This window comes from Pseudophryne corroboree, assembly GCF_028390025.1.
Source record: "Pseudophryne corroboree isolate aPseCor3 chromosome 3 unlocalized genomic scaffold, aPseCor3.hap2 SUPER_3_unloc_24, whole genome shotgun sequence".
NCBI classification, from domain to species: Eukaryota; Metazoa; Chordata; class Amphibia; order Anura; family Myobatrachidae; genus Pseudophryne; species Pseudophryne corroboree.
Window position 1 is genome coordinate 818,492 of NW_026967513.1, and position 26,891 is coordinate 845,382.

The following is a 26,891-nucleotide window of genomic DNA, read 5'->3' on the forward strand; positions in this document are numbered from 1 at the left end:
GAGGGCGGCCAGGAAGCATCCAAGGCGCTTGTGTGCACTGCGCTGGCCCGGCGTCTGACGTTAGATACCGACGCCGCTCAGCGCGTATAGCGCACACAAGCGCCTGCAGTGACCAGGGCCGGCTTCATGTTCGAATATGGCGGCACCAGCGCGCGGCGCCCATTAAGGGTGGCGCCCTGTGCGGCCGCTCTATTTGAACATGCCTAGAGCCGGCCCTGATTAAATGCCTGCCTGTCCTTGGATGCTCGTGTGAAAAAATACTCCCACGGCCCGAAAAGAAGCCACGGAGTAAGCTTATGGTAATGACCCCGTTACCTACACTGCAGTACCCCACACATAGCAATATAGTAGTATTATCACACATAGCAATATAGTAGTATTATCACACATAGTAATATAGTAGTATTATCACACATAGTAATATAGTAGTATTATCACACATAGCAATATAGTAGTATTATCACAAATAGCAATATAGTAGTAGTATCACACATAGTAATATAGTAGTATTATCACACATAGCAATATAGTAGTATTATCACACATAGTAATATAGTATTATTATCACACATAGTAATATAGTATTATTATCACACATAGTAATATAGTAGTATTATCACACATAGCAATATAGTAGCATTATCACACATAGCAATATAGTAGTATTATCACACATAGCAATATAGTAGTATTATCACACATAGTAATATAGTAGTATTATCACACATAGCAATATAGTAGTATTATCACACATAGCAATATAGTAGTAGTATCACACATAGCAATATAGTAGTATTATCACACATAGCAATATAGTAGTATTATCACACATAGCAATATAGTAGTATTATCACACATAGCAATACAGTAGTATTATCACACATAGCAATATAGTAGTATTATCACACATAGTAATATAGTAGTATTATCACACATAGCAATATAGTAGTACTATCACACATAGGTAATATAGTAGTATTATCACACATAGCAATATAGTAGTACTATCACACATAGGTAATATAGTAGTATTATCACACATAGCAATATAGTAGTATTATCACACATAGCAATATAGTAGTATTATCACACATAGCAATATAGTAGTATTATCACACATAGCAATATAGTAGTATTATCACACATAGTAATATAGTAGTATTACCACACATAGCAATATAGTAGTATTATCACACATAGGTAAATTATCAGAAATATACTCTTAATAGGTGCTTACATGCTCATGCTCCAAATACACACACATAGTGAGAAGGAACCACAACTTATAGCCAGGTTGAAGAAGAAAAGAACACATTCTGTCGCTACCTCTTTCATTTCCCTTATCTGTCCAAGTTTTCTGGAGAGTTGAGACTTTTCACATCGATACTCAATGGACTTGTGCCGGCGATTGCATCCAGAGAACGGGTTTTCCTTTTCCTATCTCATATCTCACACTACTACACTCATTTGGGGAAAATTAAGTTGAATACGATGAATATTTGATTCATTATATGTTGTGTTTAGAGATTAAACAAAAGGCAGGAATGATGAAGAAAAATCAAATATACATCTGTATTGCCTCAGAAATTGTGCTTTTATACATATAGCATTTTAGCATCGGTAATTAACATCTCAATTCTCATATAGAGGTAATTCTCCTGACAGTAATGTTTTCTTCTCGACCTTTGTGTTCTATCACCTGACAGAGAATTCGTATCTATCAATAGAGACCCTTGTATTTAGATAACCAGAACTTAATGACATTTTATGAGGTTTTTATGTCAGGAGAAAGAGGACATGATAATGAATATCTGATGGACCTTTGCTTTGGACAAACAACATGCCATGATGAACAAGAATGACCTCTTTGCTGACAAGGCCTATTGAGAAGTCCAACTGATGTGAATGGGAGATCCAAGACTTATGGAGCCAGTCTGCCATCTTCAGAAGAAGATCGGCCAGTGCAATTAACTCAACTGACCATCTTTGGCACTTCCGGTTATTCACCATCAGCCAAGCCATGTTCCCCATGATATCTAGATACACACCCCATTGATTAATCAGTTATGAATTATTGTATAATCATGTACTATATATATATATATATATATATATATATATATATGTAAGCCTAAATGTCCTGAAGACACAGGTATCATTGATGAAGTCTGTCTTGGGTCACGCTCCTCTGCGCTGAATTATAGGCGTGGCCTCTTTGATAATAAATTGTATATGCTGAATATCATCGCAATGGAGACTCCCTAATTCTTTTATGATAAATAGACATTATCAGGAGCGACTGATCCCGGGGACAGCAGAAGCTGCTGCACTTTATCTTTCCTTCTGCTCCGGCATTGGTGCTTTCCCTGCTCATTGTTCCCAGTCACTGCCCCACGGCACATGGGATAAAAGTAGAAGGGGGATTCAGCCTATATACACCAGAGCTTCTTTATATCTATCAGAGGAAGGATCTCTACCAGAAGAATGGTTATAGCACTGTTTATATAACAGCATATATTATCATTATTACAGGCTGCTACTCTCTCCCCAGCCTCATTCATTCTTCAGATGTTATATTTCTGTAGCGGGTGCTGGAGATACAGAAAGGTGGTTCTCCTGATTTGTGGACTCATTACATACAGACGTCATTACTAGTCACTGGTTACTACTCGTTATCTGACTGATTTATATTTATATCAGGCGTCACTCAGGGATTGGCAATAGTATTGTGTAGATACATGTTGGGACAACTTAGCAGGGCTTTGGAATGAAACAGGCAGAAAGCTGGATATTATCTATGTACTAACCTTGGGATAATATAATGTATACCTTGCTCTGTGACAGGGTTTCATATTGTATACCTTGTTACAGGGAATATCCCTTCTCAATAACAATATTGTCACAGAAGTGATACAAATGTGTAGAATTGGATATGCATGCCTTAGAGAACTGTGCTCTGTTACAGGGTTACACATGATATGCTCAGTCACAGGAGAACACCTTTTATTACCAACAATATTGTTTTATTCCATGTGCATATCTTTGTGATGTGGTCAATTATCAATTTATATATGTACTGAATGGGTAACACATGTGATTGAGGATTCTGATCTGGTACAGGGTTTTACAATGATATACTTGGTTGGTACTTATTTCATGCCTATTGAAAAATCTATCTTAAATAAAAATCAAAGTTATTTTTCATTTATTCATGAAACAAAGAAAAACACACATTAAGGCTTCTTTAGATATAAGCCCACTAGCGTGTTTTTCTAAACCCCCTAACCAGTCATTGCAATTTGCTTAATGGCGCACCTCCAACCTGATTAGCTAATCTTTGGTATTAACACTTTCGGATTATTCCCTCTATTGGTTGGTTCATACATAGAAGGAGGCCTTCCTACCTCTATGACTGTTATCACCCAGTTTGTTATTGTTATTTCAAATTGTAAAGCGCAACGGAATTTGCTGCGCTATATAAGAAACTGTTAATAAATAAATAAAAATCATAAAACAATCACTTGGGCCTGTGCATAGTCCCTCGGTCTTAACGTCTTCCCTGGAAATACTTGTGGATGGAGCCCTTCATTTGCTTTGCCAGGATTCAAGGGTGCTCAATCTGTAGAAATCAGAGCACTACATTTTGGCCACTGTGCTCAATCCTAGGTTTAAAGCCTACGTTGTATCTCTCTTTCCGGACATAAGTCTGCAGAGGTGGAAAGACCTGCTGGTGAGAAAATTGTCAGCTCAAGCGGAACGTGACCCGTCAACAGCTCCTCCTTCATTTTCTCCAGCAACTTGGGTTGTGAGGAAAAGGATAACATTTCCGAGCCCACTCGCTGGACACAAAAGTAACAATACAAGTGACACATTAACAGGAAATTGTTTCTGTCACCATAGCGACAATTATCTGGAAATAAGATAATACACAGACACATAAAAAGACTCAACGGAAATCTTTTGTTTTTAAAAAAACATTTCATATCTTTAATAAACAGATTTTTCTCTATATTTTAAACTTAAAAAATACTTTACTCTGCACAACATGGATAAAATATCCTTAAAGCACAGAAACAATTCAAGTTACATTATAGCATTGCAGGTAAGTAAAACATGTATATCAGGAGAGCCAAAACCCTATGGGGGTCATTCAGATCCAGCCGCAATAGCGGCCTGCAGCAGTTTGCTGGTGGTGGCAATATGCACATGCGCAGCGGCCGCGCAGACACACACATTGCGGCCGCATCCCTAGGGGTAAATGTGGGTGGGCCGGGACCATTTTCCAGGGGCTGCGTGATGTCACATCTGCGATCATCTCTGATTAATCCCCTATAAGCTTCCAGAGTGCACCTCATATCTCATCTTTTCCAAGTTACTACAAATGATATGAGATCGGTAGCAGCACTACTTTCAGGATTATTACACAGAACACACAAAGGCTGACACAGCAAATAACAGTAACACATACAAGGGATTAATTAGAAATAAGGAAGCATAATCATCATTAAGTCTAATTATCAACTGGTTCTGTGCAGGACCCATACACCTCTGTACTGCCTCCAGCAGCCCCTGGTACTGCACTGCAGCCATCCGCCCTGTCTCCCCCACTATTGCCACTGCCCCATCTCTTCCCGCTACTGCCACATCTCCCCCCGCCCCGCCTCCCCCCACTACTGCCACCACCCTGTCTCCCCTCTGACACCCTAGCGCTGTTTGAGGACAAGATTCTCACAGAAACTGCCTCTGGCAGCCCCTACTACAGCACTAGTGCCACCACCCTATCTTCCCCCTGACCTCTCAGCACTGCTTGAGAATTCTTGGTACTGATGGTAACAGTCCTTCATCTTCATATGGAAGTAAGGAGGCAGAAGCTGCTTCTGGTACCATGGATCCTGGTCATGTAGGATTGGGAGAGTCAGTAAGATTATGTAATAGAGTCACCATCTTACAGGCAGCCGGTGAAGGGAGAAGAGAATGGGTGTTATGTGGCAGGAACGGGCTGGTTAGGTAACAGCCTGGCTACTGCATTCTGTACAAGCTACAAGCACTGCAATTCTTTTGCTGGGAGACCCAGGTAGAGGACATTGCAGTAGTCTATGTGTGATGATACAAGTGCATGTATGACTGTAGGTAGATCTTCTGAGGGAATAAAGTGCTGGAGTCTGGCTATGTTCCTCAGATGAGGATCTGATTGTGGCAGATACCTTATGTCTAAGTGTCACTCCACCATCCAGGACTCCAAGATTCCGCACATGATCAGCATTTTGTAACTCTGAACCCCCAAGTGTAAGCCTGGTTGGTAGGTAAAGCTGAGCTGCAGCCCTGCTCTTTGTTGGTGAGCTTAAAGACCTGTTTCACCAGGACTGAATCACAGCTAACTGGCATAACCCACACCTGGAGCTCAACTAGACAACCATTTAGGATTGGTACTGGGCTCTCAGTACCTAGAGCAAAGACAGGTCATCTGCATAGCAGTGGTAGACGATGGTATGACATCTGATTATTTCACCCAGTGGTAACATGTATATTGCAAAAAGCATAGGAGATAGGATAAGAACCTTGAAGAACAAGCATGGCAATGATGAGTATATTCCAGAAGATTAAAATGGTTCCTCACCTGAGTGATGTCTATTGTGTACAATTTGAGTGATGTCTATTGTGTGTATATATTTATAGCTTCAGCCATGCACAGCTGTGCGTTAAAATACTCAAAGCATTCCTATCTCTAAGCAACAACATCAAGAAAGAAATCCAGACCATTATGTGGACTCATCAAACCTCGAAAATGAAATCACCAGGACTATGCCCACTAACCCTCTGGCAGAGAACATCAGTAGTACCTTACAGGCCTACCCCTCAAGGATGGACTACTCCACCCAGGGTACTCCTACGCAGTGCGCCGAAGATGGCTGCCGCACCTGGTACCCTGTGAGGGTGGAATACACAGCCCATGGAAGTTATTACTCAAAATGCCTACACCAATCCTGCATTATTCTTTGTGTCTTTTTTTTTTTTTTGTCTGTCTGGTTTATCTTTTGATGTGTAATACTTAAATCTTCTGTATTATATGCATTGTTTGAGTTCTAGTTGGCGCTGCGGATGGCTGCCTCAGTGCCGCTCTGCCAAGCAGCCTTCGTCTTTAGTCTTACATGTATAATATGTTGAGTCTATTGTACAGTTGCAATGTGCAGTATGAACTCATATGTGTAATGTGTGTAATGTATGCTATGTTTTTCCCCCTTCTTATGCCATGTATTCCCCTTTCATGTTGCTGCTTGGCGATGCATTGTACCACAAACAACTCCTAGTGTACGCGAGTGCACCTGGCCAATAAAGCTGATTCTGATTATTTATTTCTCAGAGTATAGAAATGGCTTCTCACCTGTCTGACTTCGCTGATGTCTAACAAGAACTGATTTGTGTGCAAAACGTTTCCCACACTCAGATCATGGAAATGCCTTCTCACCTGTGTGACTTAGCTGATGGGAAACAAGTTGTGATTTGTATGTAAAACATTTCCCACACTCAGAGCAAGAAATTCGTTTCTCACCTGTGTGACTTCCGTGATGATTAACAAGACTTGATTTCTGTGTAAAACATTTCCCACACTCAGAGCAAGAAAATGGCTTCTCACCTGTGTGACTTCTCTGATGTATAACAAGAACTGATTTGTGTGCAAAACATTTCCTACACTCAGAGCAAGAAAATGGCTTCTCACCTGTGTGACTTCTCTGATGTGTAACAAGACGTGATTTGAGTGCAAAACATTTCCCACACTCAGAACATGGAAATGCCTTCTCACCTGTGTGACTTTGCTGATGGGTAACAAGTTGTGATTTCCGTGTAAAATATTTCCCACACTCAGAGCAAGAAAATGGCTTCTCACCTGTGTGACTTCTGCGATGTATAACAAGATCTGATATACATGTAAAACATTTCCCACACTCAGAACATGGAAAAGGCTTCTCACCTGTGTGACTGCGCAGATGTGTAACAAGTTGTGATTTACTTACAAAACATTTCCCACACTCAGAACATGGAAATGGCTTCTCACCTGTGTGACTTCGCTGATGGGTAACAAGTTGTGATTTCTGTGTAAAACATTTCCCACACTCAGAGCAAGAAAATGGCTTCTCACCTGTGTGACTTCTCTGATGCATAACAAGATCTGATTTCCATACAAAACATTTCCCACACTCAGAACATGGAAAAGGCTTCTCACCTGTGTGACTTCTGTTATGTATAACAAGTTGTGATTTGTATGTAAAACATTTCCCACACTCATAACATATCAGTGGCCTCTCACCTGCCTTACCTGTGTGTGGGTTAATAGGCTTTGTGTTCTGTGTAAAACATTTGGCATCTATGGAACAGGGAAACACTGTATCTACTGTCAGAGCTGTAACAGATGCACCAATATCAGAGTGATCAGGAGAACATTTCCCAGGATCAGAGGGATCAGCTGATAGAGCTGGATGTATAATTGGGGTAATGGGATTAGCTCCTGGAGAATCCTGTCTACTGTCATTATCTTTTATGTCACAATCCGGGGATAACATTAGATGTCCTTCTGAGATATTCCTGCTTGTGTGTCCATCTGCTGGAAATAAAATACATTATGGAAATGTGACATTTTCTGTAACAATATTAATCTTGTAAACAATAGGAGAAGACGACTCTCTGGGACACTTAATTGTAAATGTGTGTGTATAATAAAACATAACTTTTACTGAAGGCTTTATTATATTGTGTCTCAAACTATCATTGTGTCCACCCTCCTGAGAACACTCCCAATAACAAATGTAATATTATAATAAGACTTACATATATCTCTCTCTTGTACTGGTAACTAACCATGAAGTATAAATGGAGATGTAGTCACTCGCCAAGTCCTATGTCAGCACCAATGTAAAACAATGGATGGGGAACATATCGTATGAATTGGAGATTCTAGATGAACAATAATACCAGTCATATGAGCTGATGGATCAGAGAAATGTCTCCTAATGTTACTCCTGGAAGCATTAGTAAGGTAGTATTCCTTTATGTGTGTGCTCATACGCTGGTAAGCCTGTACATGTGTTACTCTCCGTTATATAAGGTATATTGCTACAGCAGAGTAGGTGTGGAACAAGGTACTTTACATGCAATACACCATATGATATCCTCTAATCATCATCTGCTAGATTATAATCAACTTTCTCTTAGGTCCTAGAGGACACTCGAGTCCATTTAGTACCATGGGGTATAGATGGGTCCTTTGGGAGCCACTGGCCCTTTAAGAGTTTAATAGTGTGGGCTGGCCCCTCCTTCTATGCCCCTCCTACCAGACTTAGTTTAGAAAATGTGCCGGGAGGAGCCGGTCACAGCTAGGGGAGCTCCTAGGAGTTTTCTTAGTTTTTCATTTTCTAGAGTTAGTTAGGTTACAGGAAGGCTGCTGGCAACAGACTCCCTGCTTCGTGGGACTTAGGGGGGGGGAAGGATAGAAACCAACTTCCTGAAGAGATAATGGTTCTCTACTCCGCTGACAGGGCACTGAGCTCCTGAGGTTGCTGATCGCAAGTCCATGAGGCAACTGCTCACTCCCGCAGCATGGCCGCCAACCTCTAACAAAGCCAGAAGAAAGTGGTGAGTACAGCGCAAGCGTCCCGGTTAGCGGGTTGCCGGCGCAAGGGTGGAAGCGCAGCTCTGACAGGCTGCGCTTCAGGAAGGCTCAGCAACACACAATGTAGGCGCTTTGAGGGGCGTCCTGAGCCAGCGCGGATAAACCCTACACTGGTCATGCAGATAACAGGGGCTAATATACCTGTTAGCGCTAAAATCCTCAGGCCAGTATAAACAATTAGTGCAGGAAGCCACGCGCCATTACATGGGGCAGGGCTTCCTCTCAGAGTGGATCCAGCACTCACCAGCGCCATTTTCCCCCTGCAGATCATAGGAACTAGGACACTGACAGGGAGCGCTGCCCTCCCTATTAAGGTTAGTTAGTCAGCGCCGGGCTTTTATCATAATAACTGCCTACAGGGGCGCTGTGTGGCTGGCTCCTTATACTCTGTGACTCTCTGAAGGTACTCTGGGGGAAACTGTGTCTGACATTTTCCTGTGTGTATATCCACATTACCATGTCTAAGGACTCTGTGTCCTGTGCTGCAGAGTGTGTATCTTCTCCTGAGGAGTCTATTCCATGTACTCAGGACTGCAATGTGCTGTCTCAGCCTTCTGAATCTGAACCCCCATGGGTGGATTCTTTAAGGGGAATGATATCCCAGATTTTAACAAGGATGTCACATACTGAGAAAGAGACACAGTTTTTGAGACAATCTGTAGTGGGTTTGAAGTATTCAGCTCCCACTACTTCATCTAAAACCCCCCCTACATACCCCAAAAAACGTACACTTGCCCAGATAATGCAAGCTGACACTGATACCGACTCTGTTACAGGGGACGGTGATGGGGACATGCAGGGGGGGGGGGATGCATCCATTGCTAAAGGGGTGCAGCTAATGACTGAAGCCATTAGAGATGTTTTGCATATTTCTGAGAAGGTTCCGGAACAAGTAGAGGAATCTTATTTTACAGTAAATAAGAAGTCCTCGCTTACCGTCCCTGATTCTAAGGAGTTAAAACTCCTTGTTTGAAAAATCTTGGGAAAACCCAGAGAAAAAATTCCAGATCCCTATAAGAATTCTCATTGCTTTGCCTTTCCCTGAAGAGAATAGGAAGAAGTGGGAAAACCCACCTATAGTAGACGCTTCTGTACCTAGGCTGTCTAAAAAGGTGGTTTTACCTGTCCCTGGTTCAACCGCCATAAAGGAGCCGGCTGACCGCAAGATTAAGACTACGTTTAAATCACTATACAGTACTACAGGTGTGGCTTTAGGGCCCACTATTGCTTGTGCATGGATTTCTAAAGCCATAGTAAAGTGGTCAGGCAACTTACTAGAGGACTTAGATACTATAGATAGGAGTGACATTGACTTGTTTTTACATCACATACAGGATTCTGCAGGTTTCATGGTGGAGGCCATGAAGGACATTGGCCTGCTACTTCCATGGCTGTCTCGGCACGCAGAGGACTCTGGCTACGTCAATGGACTGCGGATGCAGTATCTAAGAAAAGTGTGGAGAACCTGCCATTCACAGGTCAGGCACTATTTAGGGACGCATTGGATTTGTGGATTTCCACTGCCACTGCGGGTAAGACAACATTTCTTCCCTCCGCAGCAGCCCCAGGTAGAAAATCTTATCGTACACCTACACTGCAGTCCTTTCGGACCGCAAAATTTAAAAAATCCAACCCTCCCATCTTCTTTAGAGGAGGTTGGGGAAGATCCAAAAAACCTGCACCAACAGGTTCCCAGGGACAGAATCCAGGTTCAGCTACCTCCAAATATTCAGCATGATGGTGGACCTCTCAGTCTGGAGATCAGGCAGGTGGTAGTGAGACTAAAAAATTTCAGTCATGTCTGGGCGTCATCATGCCTAGACCCCTGGGTGACAGATATTGTTACCCAGGGGTACAGACTGGAGTTTCAGCAACTCCCACCTCACAGATTCTTCAAATCAGGCTTACCAGCTTCACTGACAGAAAGTGCTATTCTACAAGAAGCCATTCAAAAACTGGTACGCACAAATGTTATTGTTCCAGTTCCACCTCACCCAAAAACCAAGGGTTATTACTCAAACCTGTTTGTGGTACCAAAACTGGACGGTTAGGTAAGGCCTATATTGAACCTGAAGGCGTTGAACCCCTACTTGAGGGTTTTCCAATTCAAGATGGAGTCTCGGAGAGCGTTAATCTAAGGTCTGGAGGAGGGGGAATTCCTAGTATCCCTGGATATCAAGGATGCGTACCTTCACATTCCGATCTGGCCACCTCACCAGGCCTATCTACGGTTTGCACTACAGGACTGTCACTATCCATTCCAGACATTGCCATTTGGCCTCTCCACAGCACCAAGGATGTTCACCAAGGTCATGGCGGAGATGATGCTCCTCCTACGCAAACAAGGAGTGAACATAATTCCATATCTGAATGATCTGCTAATAAAAGCATCTTCCAAGGAGAAGCTGTTGCAGGATATTTCGCTCTCAACTCAACTACTCTGGGATCATGGGTGGATCCTGAACCTTCCAAAGTCACATTTGGAACCGACAAGGAGACTGCCCTTTCTAGGGATGATACTCGACACGGAAGTGCAGAGGGTGTTTCTACCGGTGGAGAAAGCTTTGTGATCCAATCAATGGTCCGGGATGTCTTGAAACCTCCCTGGGTATCGGTTCATCGGTTCATTTGCCTTCTGGGGAAGATGGTATCCTCCTACGAGGCTCTACAATACGGAAGATTCCATGCACGCTTCATCCAGCTGGATCTCCTGGACAAGTGGTCGGGATCGCATCTTCACATGCACCAACGGATATGCCTGTCGCCGAATGCCAGAATTTCACTACTCTGGTGGCTGCAAACTTCTCACCTGCTCGAGGGCCGCAGGTTCGGGATTCAGAATTGGATTCTTCTAACCACAGATGCAAGCCTCAAAGGTTGGGGAGCAGTCACCCAGGGGGAAAACTTCCAAGGAAAGTGGTCAAGCCAGGAATCGGTCCTTCCAATAAACATTCTGGAACTAAGAGCCATATACAATGGCCTTCTAAAAGTGGCTCATCTTCTGCAATATCGAGCCATGCAGGTTCAGTCAGTCAACGTCACAGCGGTGTCCTACATAAACAGGCAGGGTGGAATGTAGAGCAGGGCTGCAATGTCAGAGGTAACAAGAATCCTCCTCTGGGCAGAAAGACACGCGCTGGCACTGTAGGCGATCTTCATTCCTCAGTAGACACGATCTCCTTCCAGGAGAATGGGGCCTCCACCCGGAGGTATTCACAGAAGTAAAACGCCGATGGGGTGTACCTCAGATAGAAATGATGGCCTATCGCCTCAACAAGGCTCTTCGGAGGTACTTTTCCAGGTCACGAGACCCACAGATAGTGGCGGTGGACGCCCTGGTGACTCCATGGGTGTTCCAGTCAGTATATGTGTTCCCTCCACTTCCACTCATCCCAAGGATTCTCAAACTAATAAAAAGATAAACAGTTTCGGCGATCCTCATTGCTCTGGACTGGCCAAGGCAGGCTTGGCACGTGGATCTTCCGAGGCCTCTTCCTCTTCGCGAGAACCTTCTACTGCAGGGGCCGTTCGCCTATCACGACTTATCGCGGCTACGTTTGACGGCATGGAGGTTGAATGCCAGATCTTAGCTCGGTAGGGCATTCCGAATAAAGTTATTCCTACTCTGATCCAAGCTAGGAAGGGGGTAACGTCTACGCATTACCACCAGATTTGGAAAAAGTATGTGTTTTGGTGTGAATCCAAGAAGTTTCCTACGGTGGAGTTTCAACTGGGACATTTTCTCCTCTTTCTGAAAGCGGGTGTGGATGTTGGCCTACGCTTGGGCTCCATCAAGTTCCAGATTTCGGCCTTGTCTATTTTCTTCCAGAAACAATTGGCTGCTATCCCTGAGGTTCAGACTTTCTTGAAAGGAATTCTGCACATCCAACCACCCTTTGTGCCTCTTATGGCACCTTGGAATCTTAATGTGGTGCTGCAGTTCCTGCAATCGGATTGGTTCAAACCTTTACAGGAGATGGACGTAAAATGTCTTACTTGGAAGGCGGTCACGTTGTTGGCCTTGGCTTCTGCCAGACGTCTGTCAGAATTGGGGGCATTTTTGCACAAGAGCCCCTACTTGATTTTCCATGAGGATAGAGCCGAGTTCAGAATGCGTCAGCAATTTCTCCCTAAGGTTGTGTCAGCTTTTCATATCAACCAACCTATTGTGGTGCCAGTGGCTACTGACACCTCAATTACCTCAAAGTCCATGGATGTCGTGCGGGCTTTGAAAATCTATGTGAAGAGAACTACTCATCACAGGAAGTCGTACGCACTATTTGTACTTTATGATCCCAACAAGATTGGGTGTCCTGCTTCTAAGCAGACAATTTCACGCTGGATCAGGCTTACTATCCAGGATGCTTATTCCACGGCAGGATTGCCAATTCCAAAATCTGTTCAGGCCCACTCTACCCGTAAAGTGGGTTTTTCCTGGTCAGCTGCCCAGGGTGTCTCGGCTATTCAGCTTTGCCGAGCAGCTACTTGGTCACGGTCGAACATGTTTGCTAGGTTTTACAAGTTCTATACTTTGGCCTCTGAGGACCTCAAGTCTGGGCAATCAGTTCTGTAGGAACCTCATCACTCTCACTCCTGTACTGGGAGCTTTGGTACATCCCCATGGTACTAAATGGATCCCAGCATCCTCTAGGACGTAAGAGAAAATAGGATTTTAATTACCTACCGATAAATCCTTTTCTAATAGTCCATAGAGGATGCTGGGTTCCCGCCCTGTGCTTCGTATTACTGCATTGTTACTTGGTTCAGTATTGTTGGATCAGCCATTGCTGAATTGTTCCAAGTTGGTTAGTTCGGCTTTTTGTTATGAGTGAGCTGGTGTGAATCTCACCACTATCTGTGTATTTCCTTCTCTTGAAGTATGTCCGTCTCCTCGGGCACAGTTTCTAGACTGAGTCTGGTAGGAGGGGCATACAGGGAGGGGCCAGCCTACACTATTAAACTCTTAAAGTGCCAGTGGGTCCCAAAGGACCCGTCTAGACCCCATGGTACTAAATGGACCCCAGAATCCCCAACAGACTACGAGAAAAGGATATACCGGTAGGTAATTAAAATCCTATTTTTACATCCCCATCATCAGTGTATTACCTCTATACTCTCAATAGTAATAAGGATGATGTGTGTATAGTAAGTATGATACAGAGAATTACATATCAGAATCTATACTGCTGCCGCCATACTTCTGCTTCTCATACGTGTGCTACTGGCAGCAGTGAACATCTGAGTGAGAGTGCAGGGAAGACAGCAGAGTCTGATGAGAAAGAGATTGGATCTGCCTTTGCAGGGATGTACCACACCTGTCACCCCTGTTAGTATATAAAATAAAAAATAAGAGGGGCGTGGTCCATCCAGACGTGCTCCTCACTAAGTGGCTTCTTATCTACCCTACCTGATAGCTCTCAGCCGCCGCTGGGACCAAGACCCAATCTATTAAGCCCCCACTCCTACTGCCCTAAAGCCGCTCGCTCCGCTCACTCTGGGCACCGTTCACTGCCGCAGCCTAGTGACGCCTATGAAGCCATGGGGTGTATTCTGGGGCTATGTGCGCCCAGACTTTCCTGCATGCTCCGGATACCTGACTTGAAGGTGCTTTTGGCTTAGACGGGAGTACTTGCTCTCCAGGTAACACAGGTGCGTAGCTCCCGCTACTGCTGGGGACAGAACAGGCTGCCCACAGTCACTGGAGCCCAGTGGTGATATTGGGGAGGGAGATGACTGCCAGTTTGCATCCTGGTGCATGGCCATTGCATGCTTTGCCTTCAATAAGGTTTAATATAAATAAGTGTCCTGACAGCTGGACCAGGGTCACTACACTAAATTGAAGCATTTGCCTGGAGGTGAAACTACCTTCTATTTATATAGTACCACTATAATCTACTTCCCTGGAAGAAAAAAAGACAAGGCTGAGATTTGAACTTTTATGGAGCCTAAATGTAGGCCCACATCGACAACAGCCTGCAGGAAGTGCAAGAAATGTCCCAGATGAAAATCCACAGCAGAATACTGTTGACCCTCACACCAAGAGACACATTTCTTCCATATGCGATGGTAATGTTTTGATGCGACCATCTGGCCGGCTTGGAGCATAGTCGAGATAACCTTGCCCGGTATCTATTTCCTGGCAAAAATCCTCCCAATATACTTCCATTGCATCAAACGTAGCCGTGGTAAGTCTGGATAGACGAACGTCCCTGGTGTAAGACGATCATCCTCAATTGTCAGAGGCCAGGGGTAATAAGTAATAAGGCTAGAATGTCTACATACCAGGCCCTGCGGGGCCAGTCTGGGGCAATCAGAATTGCCTGAACCCTGTCCCTTTAAGTCCTTTGAGAACTCTTGGAATTACAGGACCTGGAGGAAACAAGTACACCAACCGGTAAATCCATGGTGTCGCCAGAGCGTCCACTGCTGCGGCCTGTGGATCCCTCGTCCCAGAACAGTAACGCAGAAGCTTCTTGGTAAGCTGATAAATCAACAAGTCGATTTGCGGGTAGCCCCACCGATGAAATATCTGCTGAAACACTTGTGGGTAGAGGCCCCATTCCCCCAGGTGCAGATCGTGTCTCCTGAGGAAGTCTGCTCCCCAACTGTCTACTCCCAGAATCAATATGGCGGAAATGGCCTTGGTATTCCGCTCCACCCAGAGGAGTATCTGTGACACCTCCCTCATTGCAGCTCTGCAGTTTGGACCTCCTTGTTGGTTTATGTATGCCACAGTTGGTGCATTTTCCAACCATACCTGTATGGCCTGATACTGAAGGATATAAAAAAGGTCAGCAGAAGGGCATTGTAAATCGCCCTGAGTTCCAAAACTTTTATCGGAAGGGAAACCTCTTGATCAGAGCACCTTCATTGGAACCGAGCCCCTAGGGTCACTGCACCCCAACCATGGAGGCTTGCATCCGTTGTCAACAGAATCCAATCCTGAATTCTGAAGTGTCGACCCTCCAGGAGGGAGATCAGCAACCACCATAAGAGGGAAATCCTGGCGTTTAGTGAAAGGCATATCATCTGGCGTATGTGCAGAGGTGACCCAGACCATTTGTCCAGCAGATCCAGCTGGAATGGTCATGCATGGAATCTTCCTTACCAAAACACGTCGTAGGAGGCCATTATCTTTCCCAGTAAGCTTATGCAAAGATGTACCAAGATTTTGTTCAGCTTCAAAATGGAACATACCATCGTCTGAATTATCTTTGCCTTGTCCATAGGAAGGAACACCTTCTGAGACACCGTGTCCACTATCATTACAAGGAACTGAAGCTTCTGCGTAGGTTCTAGGTGGGATTTCTGCAGATTGAGAATCCACCCGTGATCCGTGAGTAGTCGTGTTTGAAGGCTGATATTTTCCATCAACTGTACTCTGAATATAGCCATTATGAGATTTTCCAAGTATGGAACAATGTTCACTTCCTGCTTGTGGGAAGCCTGTACCGGATTGGCAGGACACGAACTGGGATACCTATTGACTTGGATTGGTCTCCAACATGGTGGCTCCCTGCACAGAGGACACATGTGGTACCAGCACACAGGCACTACATCTGGCCTCAGCCTCCCAGACGCCGCACTCCAGTAACAGGACACTTGGAAACAGACACATCCGGCTGCTATGCTCCGCTCCCCAGGATCCGGACCTCGGCCTCCAGACACCCAGCAGCCGCACGGAAGACCTTGCTGCTGTAGGTCCTATCCATTGCAGCGACACCAGCCAGCTAAGAGGAAGGATGCAGGGACCAGAACTCCGGATGCTGACCATGCCCCCCTTTTTAGGGTGGTCTCCGAACACCCATGCTGCTTAGTGGGATTCTTGGCATGAAAGGCACAACCTAGTCTTGGAGCATGAACATCCTCTGCAGCCACCCAAGATATTTCCTCTGGACCATATCCTCTCCAATCTATGAGATACTGGAGACGACCGTACCTCTTGCGGAAGTCAAGAAACTTATGAACCTCGAATTCCTCATTTTGAGCAGCTTGAACCTTGGGAGGTTAAGGGAAAGATGCCCAAAAATGATTTAGTACAAGGGGCTTTAGCAGAGAAATGTGAAAGGCATTGGGAATTTTCAAATAGGGAGGCAGTTTCACCTTGTAAGAAACAGGATTCAACACTCTTAATAGGATAGGGACCGATAAATCTTGGAGCAAACTTTTTGGTAGGAACTTTGAGTCTGAGGTCTCTGGTGGATATCTAAACACGATCTCCCACTTTGAGACTAGGAACAGCCCTATGTTTCCGATCAGCGTAGGTCTTTTATTTCTGGGAAGTCTTAAGTAGCGCCTTATGAATTTGTCTCCAAATCTTAGTGAACTGACGAAGAGCGGATTCAGCAGCAGGAACCTCAAGAGGTGGGAGAGATTAGAAGGAAGGAACTCATGGATGAAAACTATAGTTAATGAAGAAAGGAGTGGAATTGGTAGAAGAATGATATAGGTTATTGTATGCAAACTCAGAAAATGGGAGGTAATCCATACAGTCTTCCTGAGCAGGGGACATGAACATCCGTAAGAAAGTTTCCAGATCTTGGTCGACTCTTTCAGTCTGTCCGTCAGTCTGGGGATGGTAGGCTGAAGAGAAGTTCAACTTGATTCCTAGGACAGAGCCGAGAGCTTTCCAGAACTTGGCGAGCAATTGAGGACCCCGATCAGAAACTATTTCCTGTGGAAGGCCATGCAAATGAAAAATCTATGAGAAAAACAATATGGATAGCTGAGGAGCAGAGGGAAGACCGGTGAGGGGTATGAAGTGAGCCATCTTCGAAAATCATTCCACAATGACACAAATGGTGTTGTGCCTTCTGGAGACTGGCAAATCGTTTATGAAATCCATAAAGATGAGAGTCCAAGGCTTTTGAGGTGTTGAAAGTGGATGAAGAAGACCCAAGGGAGATGTTCGTGGACTTTTTTGTTGAACACACTTGGAACAGGCTGCTACAAATTCAAAGACATCCGTTTTAAGATGAGGCTACCAGTAGAATCGCTGGATGAACTTGAGAGTCTTGAGACCACCGGCATGACCCATGAAAGATGAAGAATGAGCCCAAGTAAGCAATTTCCTGCAAAATTTTGGTGCTACAAAAGTTCTCCCCAGAGGAGGTAGAGGAACAGTACGAGTTGAAGCAAATGAAGCCAGAATCAGAATACATTGTTTCTCAAAGGAGTTGAGTGAATCAACCGTTTGAAAAGAACGAAAAAGTGCATCTGCTCTTCAATTTAAGGTTGCTGGGCGGTTAATAGTTTAAAGGAGAACCGAGAGAAGAAGAGAGCCCACCTGGCTTGCCATGGGTTTAAACAACGAGTTTAAACAATGGGTTTAAGCCATCATGGAGAAGCCACCCAAGATATTTCCTCTGGACCATATCCTCTCCAATCTATGAGATACTGGAGACGACCGTATCTCATAGAAGACGGAATGGGAGAAGATTCTGAATGATCAGGACTGAGGCTCAATGTTAGTTGATTAGGAAGAAGAAAAAGGCCTCAAGTCAGTTTGAGAGGTTTCCTGTTAAGGACGAGGTTTAGCTTTCTTATGAGATGATTTTCCAGTTCTGCCAATTCTTCAGCATAACATTACGGAGATTAAAGACCAAGGTCAGGAGGCCAGTAGCAACATAGCAGAAGTATTGAACTGTGGAAATAGGGAGGCATCAGTGAGCATAGACCCCCAGTGGCCATCGGTTACAGAAACATTGTGAGGTCCGTTGTTTATGGGTACTAGCATGAAGATGCCATCCTTGAATTTATAGGAGCCAGCAACTGGAGCCTGCTACTGTCATGGACACATGGACTGTTACGCCATAGCTATACTGAAGCCCCAAGAGCGCTAATTGGATCTTACGGGGATTGAGGGGAGCAGGAGGGAAAAAAACCCAAGCAGCAGTCAAACAGTATGGAGGATGTAGTCAGCACAGTCTGCCACCAGAGGGAGTCGACAGAGCAGGAGTGGAGGCCAGGCAATAATAATAATTAAAGCAGTTCAGGCGACCACTTACTGCCCAGGTAGGGCTGCAGCGGCAGAAGTCCCTGACAGAAATCACTGAGGCTGTAGTGAAGGGCACTGATCATGGGCTGTCAGTGTCTGTAGCTCCCAGGGAAGCGGCTGGTTTTAGGAGGGAATGTGGCTATATTGCCAGTTTTCAAGATGGCACTTCTGGCAGGGAAGCCCAGATCAGAAGAAACTGGCCGGCTATGGTGGGTGAACCAGGTCAGTAATAAGGCAGAAGAGGAGAGGTTCCAGGATGCAGTGGCACAGGGTAGCGTATCTGGCTGCACAGGAACCCCACCTGTATGTCCTCTATAATTCACAGCTCCACCAGATTTCCCCCGTAGCACCATGGGTTACGAGGAGAGGGGAGATGCCGGGACACTGCTGGAGTGATGACAGGCAAGCGCTCCATGTATTTCCCGCTGCCACGACTCATGGCTTCAACGGCCGGACAGTAGGAGAAGGCAGGCTGCGGGCAGGTGAGCTGACTAACCTGACGCGTCCCTGCTGAGGCCACCAATCCCCGTAGTATGCACCGCATCAGATGCTGGGAGAGCAGCTCCGCTCTGTGTCTCCAGCCGCGGTCACCGCTGATCCCCAGTCAGCCTCTCCACATGACTCCAACAGCACGGCTAGGCACAAGAGTGGACAGGGCGCACAGCCCTTGGTGAGTAGCAGCGCTACCTCACTGAGGTCTGGTCCGTGGTGGGATCACTGCACAACTTCAGTCCGCGGCTTCGGATCCGGGAGTACGCCACAACCTGCAAAAGCCAAATGAATGGCTCCCCGGCTCCGCAACCTACAAAACACACAGAGGGGCAAGAAAGGGCCCGAAAGAGCCAGTAGGATAGCTGTAAAAGGCAGAAAGGACCTATATAAGCAGGAGCTCCTTTATCCTGCTTCCTGCTGCCTTTCCAGTCAGGCCACACACACCGTGACATCATTTATTGATGTTGAAAATAAAAGTAATGTAGATTTTTGCACCAATCTAAGACTTGCGAATCTACTTTGGGAGCCACCTCCCTTTTTTTTTTTTTATAAACAGTCCCCAGCTGGACGAGGATAACTGGAATTCCATTTCATGGAATTCTAACTTCCTACTGGGCGTAAACAAAAAATTTCCATCAGCTGTTTTGGGATGTTTAAACACAGTTGCCTTTTTTGTTTTTAACACAGGCTTTGCTGCCTCTTCTAAGGAAAGAATGACTTAGCACTAATTAGCTCAGGTATGTCCACTGAGCTGAGACCATCCGCAGTGCAATGATTCCTCATCCTCCAACGAATCCTCATCTAAAACATGTGTAGACTGTGAAGATATTGTATCATGTCTATGTGATTTACTTACCACCAGCCTTTCAGCCTGCTTTTTTGAGAGGCTGACAATTCCCTAGGTGTATAAACCTCAGAATGAATGTTGTATGTAAGGGTTAATAAGGAAACTTATCACTGGTATAGGAGCTGGTATAAACTGTGCAGCTACATTGGATAATGTCTGTGCAAAGTAGCCCATGAAGGTTCACCAGAACCTGTGCCTGCCTCACTGTACACGTGGGTAAGCGTTGTCTCGACCCAGCGGGGAGTTGTTGGAGCGACTCTAAGGTGAGTATAAGATGCTTTTTAGAAAGTTCACTCATCAAAAAATAGTAATACTAAAATAAAAATAGGATTTTAATACCTACCGGTAAACCCTTTTCTCCTAGTCCATAGAGGATGCTGGGGTCACTTCAGAACCATGGGGTTATAACAAAGCTCCAGAACGGGCGGGAAAGTGTCAAAGTCGAAAAATATTGTGATTCATATGCCTTGCACTAACCCCTTGCACATGCCCGCTGCGTGTACACACGCTCTCCCGTGCGTGCGCATATTCGCAGTTTGCGTAACAGCGCTTCCACGGTCGTGCGCTTTGGCGCGTGGTATGCGCATTTACGGTAGGGTTTGTGGGCATGTAGCGGGCGACTAGATCATAACATATTTAACCTATATAGTGTGTTTTATAGATAATATTCCCCTTAATAATGTCAGCAAGTATGGTAAGTTTAAAACTTCCTGGACAGAGAGATTCCTCTTTGCATGCTGGGAGGGCTCAGACAAAGGTTGGAGGGTAGTGTTTGGTGTCCAGCTGTGGGGTATTGAAGGGGTGTTGTGCCTATGATAGTTGGGAGGGATTCACATGTTCTTACGCATAGTTATGCACAGAAGTAGAAAATAAGATTAATTGTATTCTGAATAAATTACACATAAGTGCAGGGTAGGTGAATGGAATTCAGTCATTTCTTTCCCACAGACTGAATACAATAGCGTTATTTACACTAAGCTTTGAGATTCTATGAAGAGGGCTTACACATTTGTTTATGAATAGGACCAGGTTTCTCTCCAGAATAATGAGGGCTGAGTTGTCTATTGTCTCAACTGAAAGAGGGGACAGTGGGGTGAACAAAGCCCAGAGACAGAGTTTGTTTGGAAGATCCAAAACAATAGCTTTCCTCAATATAATCAGACAAAGAGGAATTTAGAATACTAACAAGTCGAGGGGGCGTGGCTTGACTGGAGAAGAGAGCAGACGTGCATCTGCTGGCCTCCTCTCTCCAGTGCTCTATTTTCACTAACTTGCAGTCCTACCATCTATACATCCTCCCCGGGGGCTCCCCTTCCCTCCCTGCAAGCCTCCTAAGTCCTGCTGTGACAGCCGCAGAGCCGGGGATCAGTTTTCACTGCTGCGGCAGGTTGCGGCCTATACATCCCCGGAAGCCGGGGACTCGCGTACTCCCGGCGCCCGCGATTCGAGCTCCACGGCGGCGCGGACCCCATACAGGAGCGCCGGACCATCTGGGAGCCTTCCCTTGACCCCCTGGGTGGATATCCCCTGGGGCAGCAGGCCGGGGAGACCCCTGGCAGCAGGAGAAAGCAGTGGGTCCGAGGCCCAGGGTGAAGTGGCGGCCATCTTTGATTCAACTATAGAAGCTTACCTGAGGTAGCTGTGTGCCTGTGCATCTGTGGGGGTCCCTGGATTAGGGCTACACCAGGATTGGTGGCCCTCTAGCACTGTTCTCCCCCTGCACCCACTCTGGGGCCCCTGTGGAGGGATTAGTGCATACACCTGTGAGAGGAGAAATAGCCTTTTACTAGGCTCTAATATTTAATTCTGCAATTGCACCATCTAGTGGCCGCTGGGTGAAATAGCACACATTTCTCATACAGTGTGCTGGATATAAAATACATATTACTTTGCAGAATTTATAGGACCGCAGATATCCCGTCACCCCCCGGGACGATCGGCTGTGATGTCCTTATGGTTGAATAGCCAAGATATTATGAAGTGATCGCTCTGAGATAACTCTGCCTACACCCGAATGCTCCTATGACATGATATGACAACTTGACCTTTGCGTGGACACCTCCTCGATTGATACTCCAGAAGCCGTGTGCCTCTCGTTCCTCTACTTCTGTCACTCAGTGCTGCCATGCCTCCCAAGAAATATAAGGCAGCTAAAACTGTCTCCCAGGTGGCGTTCTTTAAACCTTCTCCCCAGGCTGCTAAAGCAAAGGATGCACGGGGTGGTATCTCTAAACCTGCTGTCCCGGTGCCCTCGCCATCTAGAGACATGTCTGCCCCGACCACAGCACACCCCCGCTCCATCAATGATGGTGACTCACTTACGGTGGGTGCTATGAAACATCTCCTGACCCAATTTAAGGATGAAGTCGCGGCAGAATTCAGAGCGACTATGAAGGAATGTCAGAGATCTATCGACGAGATAGGTGGCCACACCGATCACCTAGAAACGAAAATGGGTGAGGTGGTGTCGTCGCACAACGACCTGATCTCATCTCATGATCTGCTACAAAATGAGGTCACGGCACTCAGGGACAAACTCTCAGATATTGAGGACACAGCGAGACGTAATAACATAAAGCTACGTGGTGTCCCGGAAGCCGTTGCTAATAGCGCTTTAAAAGATTTTGCAGCGGACCTTTTCAGCAAACTCCTTCCCTCGTTCCGTTCTGCGGACTTTCTACTTGATCGTATCCATAGGCTCCCTAAAGCCAGGAACGCTCCAGACGGGGTTCCCCGGGATGTCCTCATGAGGGTACACTACTTCCACGTGAAGGAGGCGATCTTGAAAGCTGCTAGACCCTCGGATACTGCATCGGAGGCTTTGGGCTCACTTCAGATATTCGGAGACCTGTCCCCCGCAACTTTAGCTCTCTTTACCCCATCACATCAGTGCTACGTAAAGAGAACATTCTATACAGATGGGGATATCCCACTAAGTTGCTTATATCCCGAGAAGGTTCTACTGTCGTCATAACGAATGTCGAGGAGGGGGAAAAGATCCTAGCATCATGGAACTCTGCAAGCTCTTCTACACACACCTCTCCCGAGCGCGGCCTTCAGCGGGACTGGGCCTCTTCGGTGGCAGAACTTTGAGTATTGTTTGATTTACTACACTTGCATTGATTTCATGTTTTCCGATTGGTTTGAAGTGTCGTATTTCCTACGTTGCACCAGTTCCTTGGCAACTGTTTGATGAGGGTGTCTATGGGATAGCTATGTGTTATTAGCATGTTTTTCAGTGATGCCTTCTCCCTGCCGATTTACTGTTAGTTACCTGTCTCTGCTGCCCCGTCTGCCGCCCGCACTTCTCTGTTGGCTGGGAACTCTACCCGAGTCTCCTTTAATTCCGGTGGCGGTCGGGGGGACCAGAGATTGAGTGCCGAGGATCTACAATTTGTTTAATCTAGGTTCGGGTGCGGGCAGATTAACCACTACCCCCCACAGTTTAACTCTGAGTCGCCATGGTTAGGCGTCCAAATGTGCCCCCGAGAGGGGTTATTGTTATGTTTCTTCTTTCTGTTATCCTCCATCTTTTGTGTCCTTTCCCTCCCTTTCCCTCTTTATTTGTCCGGAAACGTTACATACACTTTTTACTTGCCAGTTGGTTGTCGATAGTTATGCAATCCCCGACAGTTCTACAAAATGGTTAACATTGTTTCTATAAATGCAAAGGGTCTTAATTTCCCACACAAGAGGAGATTAGCACTTAATTATTTCCATAAACTTAAAGCTCAAATCATAGCCGTCCAGGAGACTCACTTTATTAAATCAGCCCCTCCTAGGTTTACTAATTGGAGATTTCCCCATTGCTACCTAGCCAATGGGCCAGCAAAGAAGGCGGGGGTGGCAATCTTGATATCTCAACACTGCACGTTTTCCCTCACTTCGCAATACTGCGACCCGGAGGGGAGAATTCTAATTTTGGTTGGCACTCTTGAAAATAAAGAGGTGACATTAGTTTCTTGCTACGCTCCCAACAACAAGCAACTAGCATTTTGCAGGAAACTTTGCGCTAAGGTGCAACAATTGGCTAAGGGCGCTTTACTCCTAATGGGGGACTTTAACTTGACCCTGGACCCTCTAGTTGATAACTCTAGCAAGCGGCCCTCGCTCTCCGGTCAGCTCCATAGGAATGCAAAGGGCTTTAGCCAGCTACTGGCGGAATATAATCTCTTAGACCTCTGGCGCGTTAAACACCCAATGGACAGAGATTACACGTTTTTCTCCCCGGTGCACGACTTCTATTCTAGAATAGATCTAGCATTAGCAGACAAGTGGACTCTACAGTCCATCCGTAAAATCTCCATCCTCCCCATGTCCTGGTCAGATCACTCCCCACTATACATCGAATGGGACATAAATAGTAGAAAGGTTTCCCCGGCCCCCAGGCGCTTGGGTAAACTCAGTCTTCTTCAGCCAGAGACCACGCAGGCGATCAAAACCACTTTGGATCATTATCTCTCTGAGAACTCTCCTCGGAGACATCTATTTTCACATTCTGGTGCGCCCTCAAAGCAGTAACACGAGGGACGGCGATTCAAACTGCGGCTAAGCTTAAAAGGGCTTATCGTAAGAAATTAGAACAAGCTGAGCTCACGGTTGCTTCCCTAGAAAGTTCTCACAAGGCACAGCCGCACGATAAAGCCCTTCTTAAGTCATTGAAAGAAGCAAGGGAGGCGGTAAATGTTTTCTATCTAGCGGAGGTCCAACGCAACCTACATAGACTGAACCAAAAATTTTATGTTTATGGCAACAGAGCTGGTAGATTACTGGCGAGGAAGCTGAGGGGTAAGAGGGCGAAGGAAAAAATCCATATTGTCCACTCAGATAGGGGTAAGAGAGTATACGATCCTGACGAAATTGCTAATGTTTTTTCATCCTATTACTCTAAATTATGCAACCTAGGGGGGGATCCTTCTACTTTTCAACCTACAGGCATAGATATCCAGAATTTTCTGAGTAACTTTCCTCTCCCCTCGCTATCGTCGGAGTCATGTAGCTCACTCAGTGCGCCTTGGACTTTAGTCGAAGTTGAAAAGGCTATTGACTCCCTTCCAGCAGATAGGGCACCGGGACCTGATGGTTACCCCTCCGGTTTCTATAAATTCTTTAAGAAGAACTTGGCCCCGGTGCTCTTGACAGTGTTTAATGAAGCCTCAGAGGCTGGCCACTTCCCCAAAGAGATGCTGGAAGCTCAAATCATCACCATTCCCAAACCGGGAAAAAGCCCTACCTCAGTCCAAAATTTTAGACCAATTGCTTTATTAAATACGGATCTAAAAATCTATGCCAAATTAATTGCTAACCGCATCAGTGCCCTTCTCCCTTCCCTTATCAACCCTGATCAAGTGGGCTTCGTATTAAACCGTCAGGCCCCAGATAATAGGCATAGGGTGATTAATGTCATTGAACACTCTGCCTGTAGAGGAGATCCCCTCCTGGTTTTGTCTCTGGACGCCGAAAAGGCGTTCGATAGATTGAACTGGGATTTTATGAGATTAACCCTGGACAAATTTGGCTTTTCTGGAAGGATCTTAGACTCTATCCTGGCTCTCTACTCCACACCCAGTGCGCGGGTCTTTGTTAACGGATGCCTTTCTTCGCCCTTCAATATTTATAATGGCACGCGACAGGGCTGTCCGCTATCTCCTCTTATTTTTGCATTGGCGATAGAACCCTTGGCTGCCTGTATTAGATCCCGGGACTCGATTAGAGGCCCGGTTATAGGGGGCATCTCCCACAAAATTAGCTTGTTTGCGGACGATATTCTGCTATGTCTTTTGGACCCCGAGGCTTCCTTGCCAGTTCTTCATGACGTCCTACAAACTTACTCGGATGTTTCCTTTTATAAATTAAATACAAATAAGACTGAAGCCCTCCCACTAAATATAACCCCGACTGTGGTCTCTAGGTTGAAGGACGCATACAAATATGCCTGGAAGTCCTACTCTTTGAGATATCTAGGAAATAATTTAACCAGAGAAGATAATTTGATTGAGTGTAATTATGCCCCGTTGTTAAAAGCATTTGTGGAGCTGACTGGGGAGTGGATGCTACAGGAGGTGTCTTGGTTGGGCAGGATTGCTGCTGCCAAAATGGTCCTGTTGCCGAAATTAATGTACCTGTTTCGCGCCATACCTAGGCCCCTTCCCAGACTCTTCTATAATAAATTTAATCAGGTCCTGATCAGATATGTGTGGGGAGGCTCTAGACCAAAAATTGCAAAAAAACCTCTCATTCTGCCCAAACTGTCTGGTGGGGTAGCTTTCCCAGATATAGAAAAATACCATGCTGCATGTCTGATGAGTCAGTCTAGAGAGACTGGTTCGACACCTCGAGCCCGAAACCCTGGGTTATCCTGGAAGCTTCATGCTTAGATGCTGTTTCTCTCCCTGATCTGTTTTGGTTACCACTGTCTGCTGCTCGGAGTAGGGCCGGATCCTGCAAGTCTATTAAAACGACCCTTGATTCATGGCATAAACTAGTGCTCTCTTTTCGGAAGAGATTAATTTACCTGCCCCCTGCCTGTCGTTATCTGCTCTTATGTCATCGATTCCTAACGTCTCCCTAGAGGAGTGGATTCGAAGGGGGCTCTATACTGTGGGCGATTTATTTGTAGGCGACGTCTTGATGTCCTTCTCTCAACTGCAAGAGAGATTTGGGATTCGGACTCAAGATTTCTTCAAATACCTGCAGGTGAGAAGTTGGTTACACTCATTTACTCCCCCACATCTACACAAACCTTCTCTTCCGGCTTATATTATAAGCCGATTGAAATTGTCCTTGCATAAATATGGGATTACGTGGTGGTACCAATTTCAATTAACCAATGGCCCACAGACAAAATTAAAAGCCCAGACTTTATGGGAAAGAGATTTGAACAGGTCCTT

The 26,891-nt window shown here is 45.5% G+C and overlaps 1 protein-coding gene across 1 annotated transcript in view; it reads right to left on the bottom strand.

Annotated features, from left to right (window-relative positions):
- Positions 1-4,685: 4,685 nt before the first annotated feature.
- The window catches only part of LOC134983776 (zinc finger protein OZF-like), a 43,851-nt gene continuing 21,645 nt past the window's right edge, over positions 4,686-26,891 (bottom strand). The window contains exon 6 of the mRNA XM_063949413.1: positions 4,686-7,597. Within this exon, the coding sequence (XP_063805483.1) occupies positions 6,447-7,597 (1,151 nt within the window). The 3' untranslated portion in view covers positions 4,686-6,446. The remainder of the gene's footprint in view (positions 7,598-26,891) is intronic.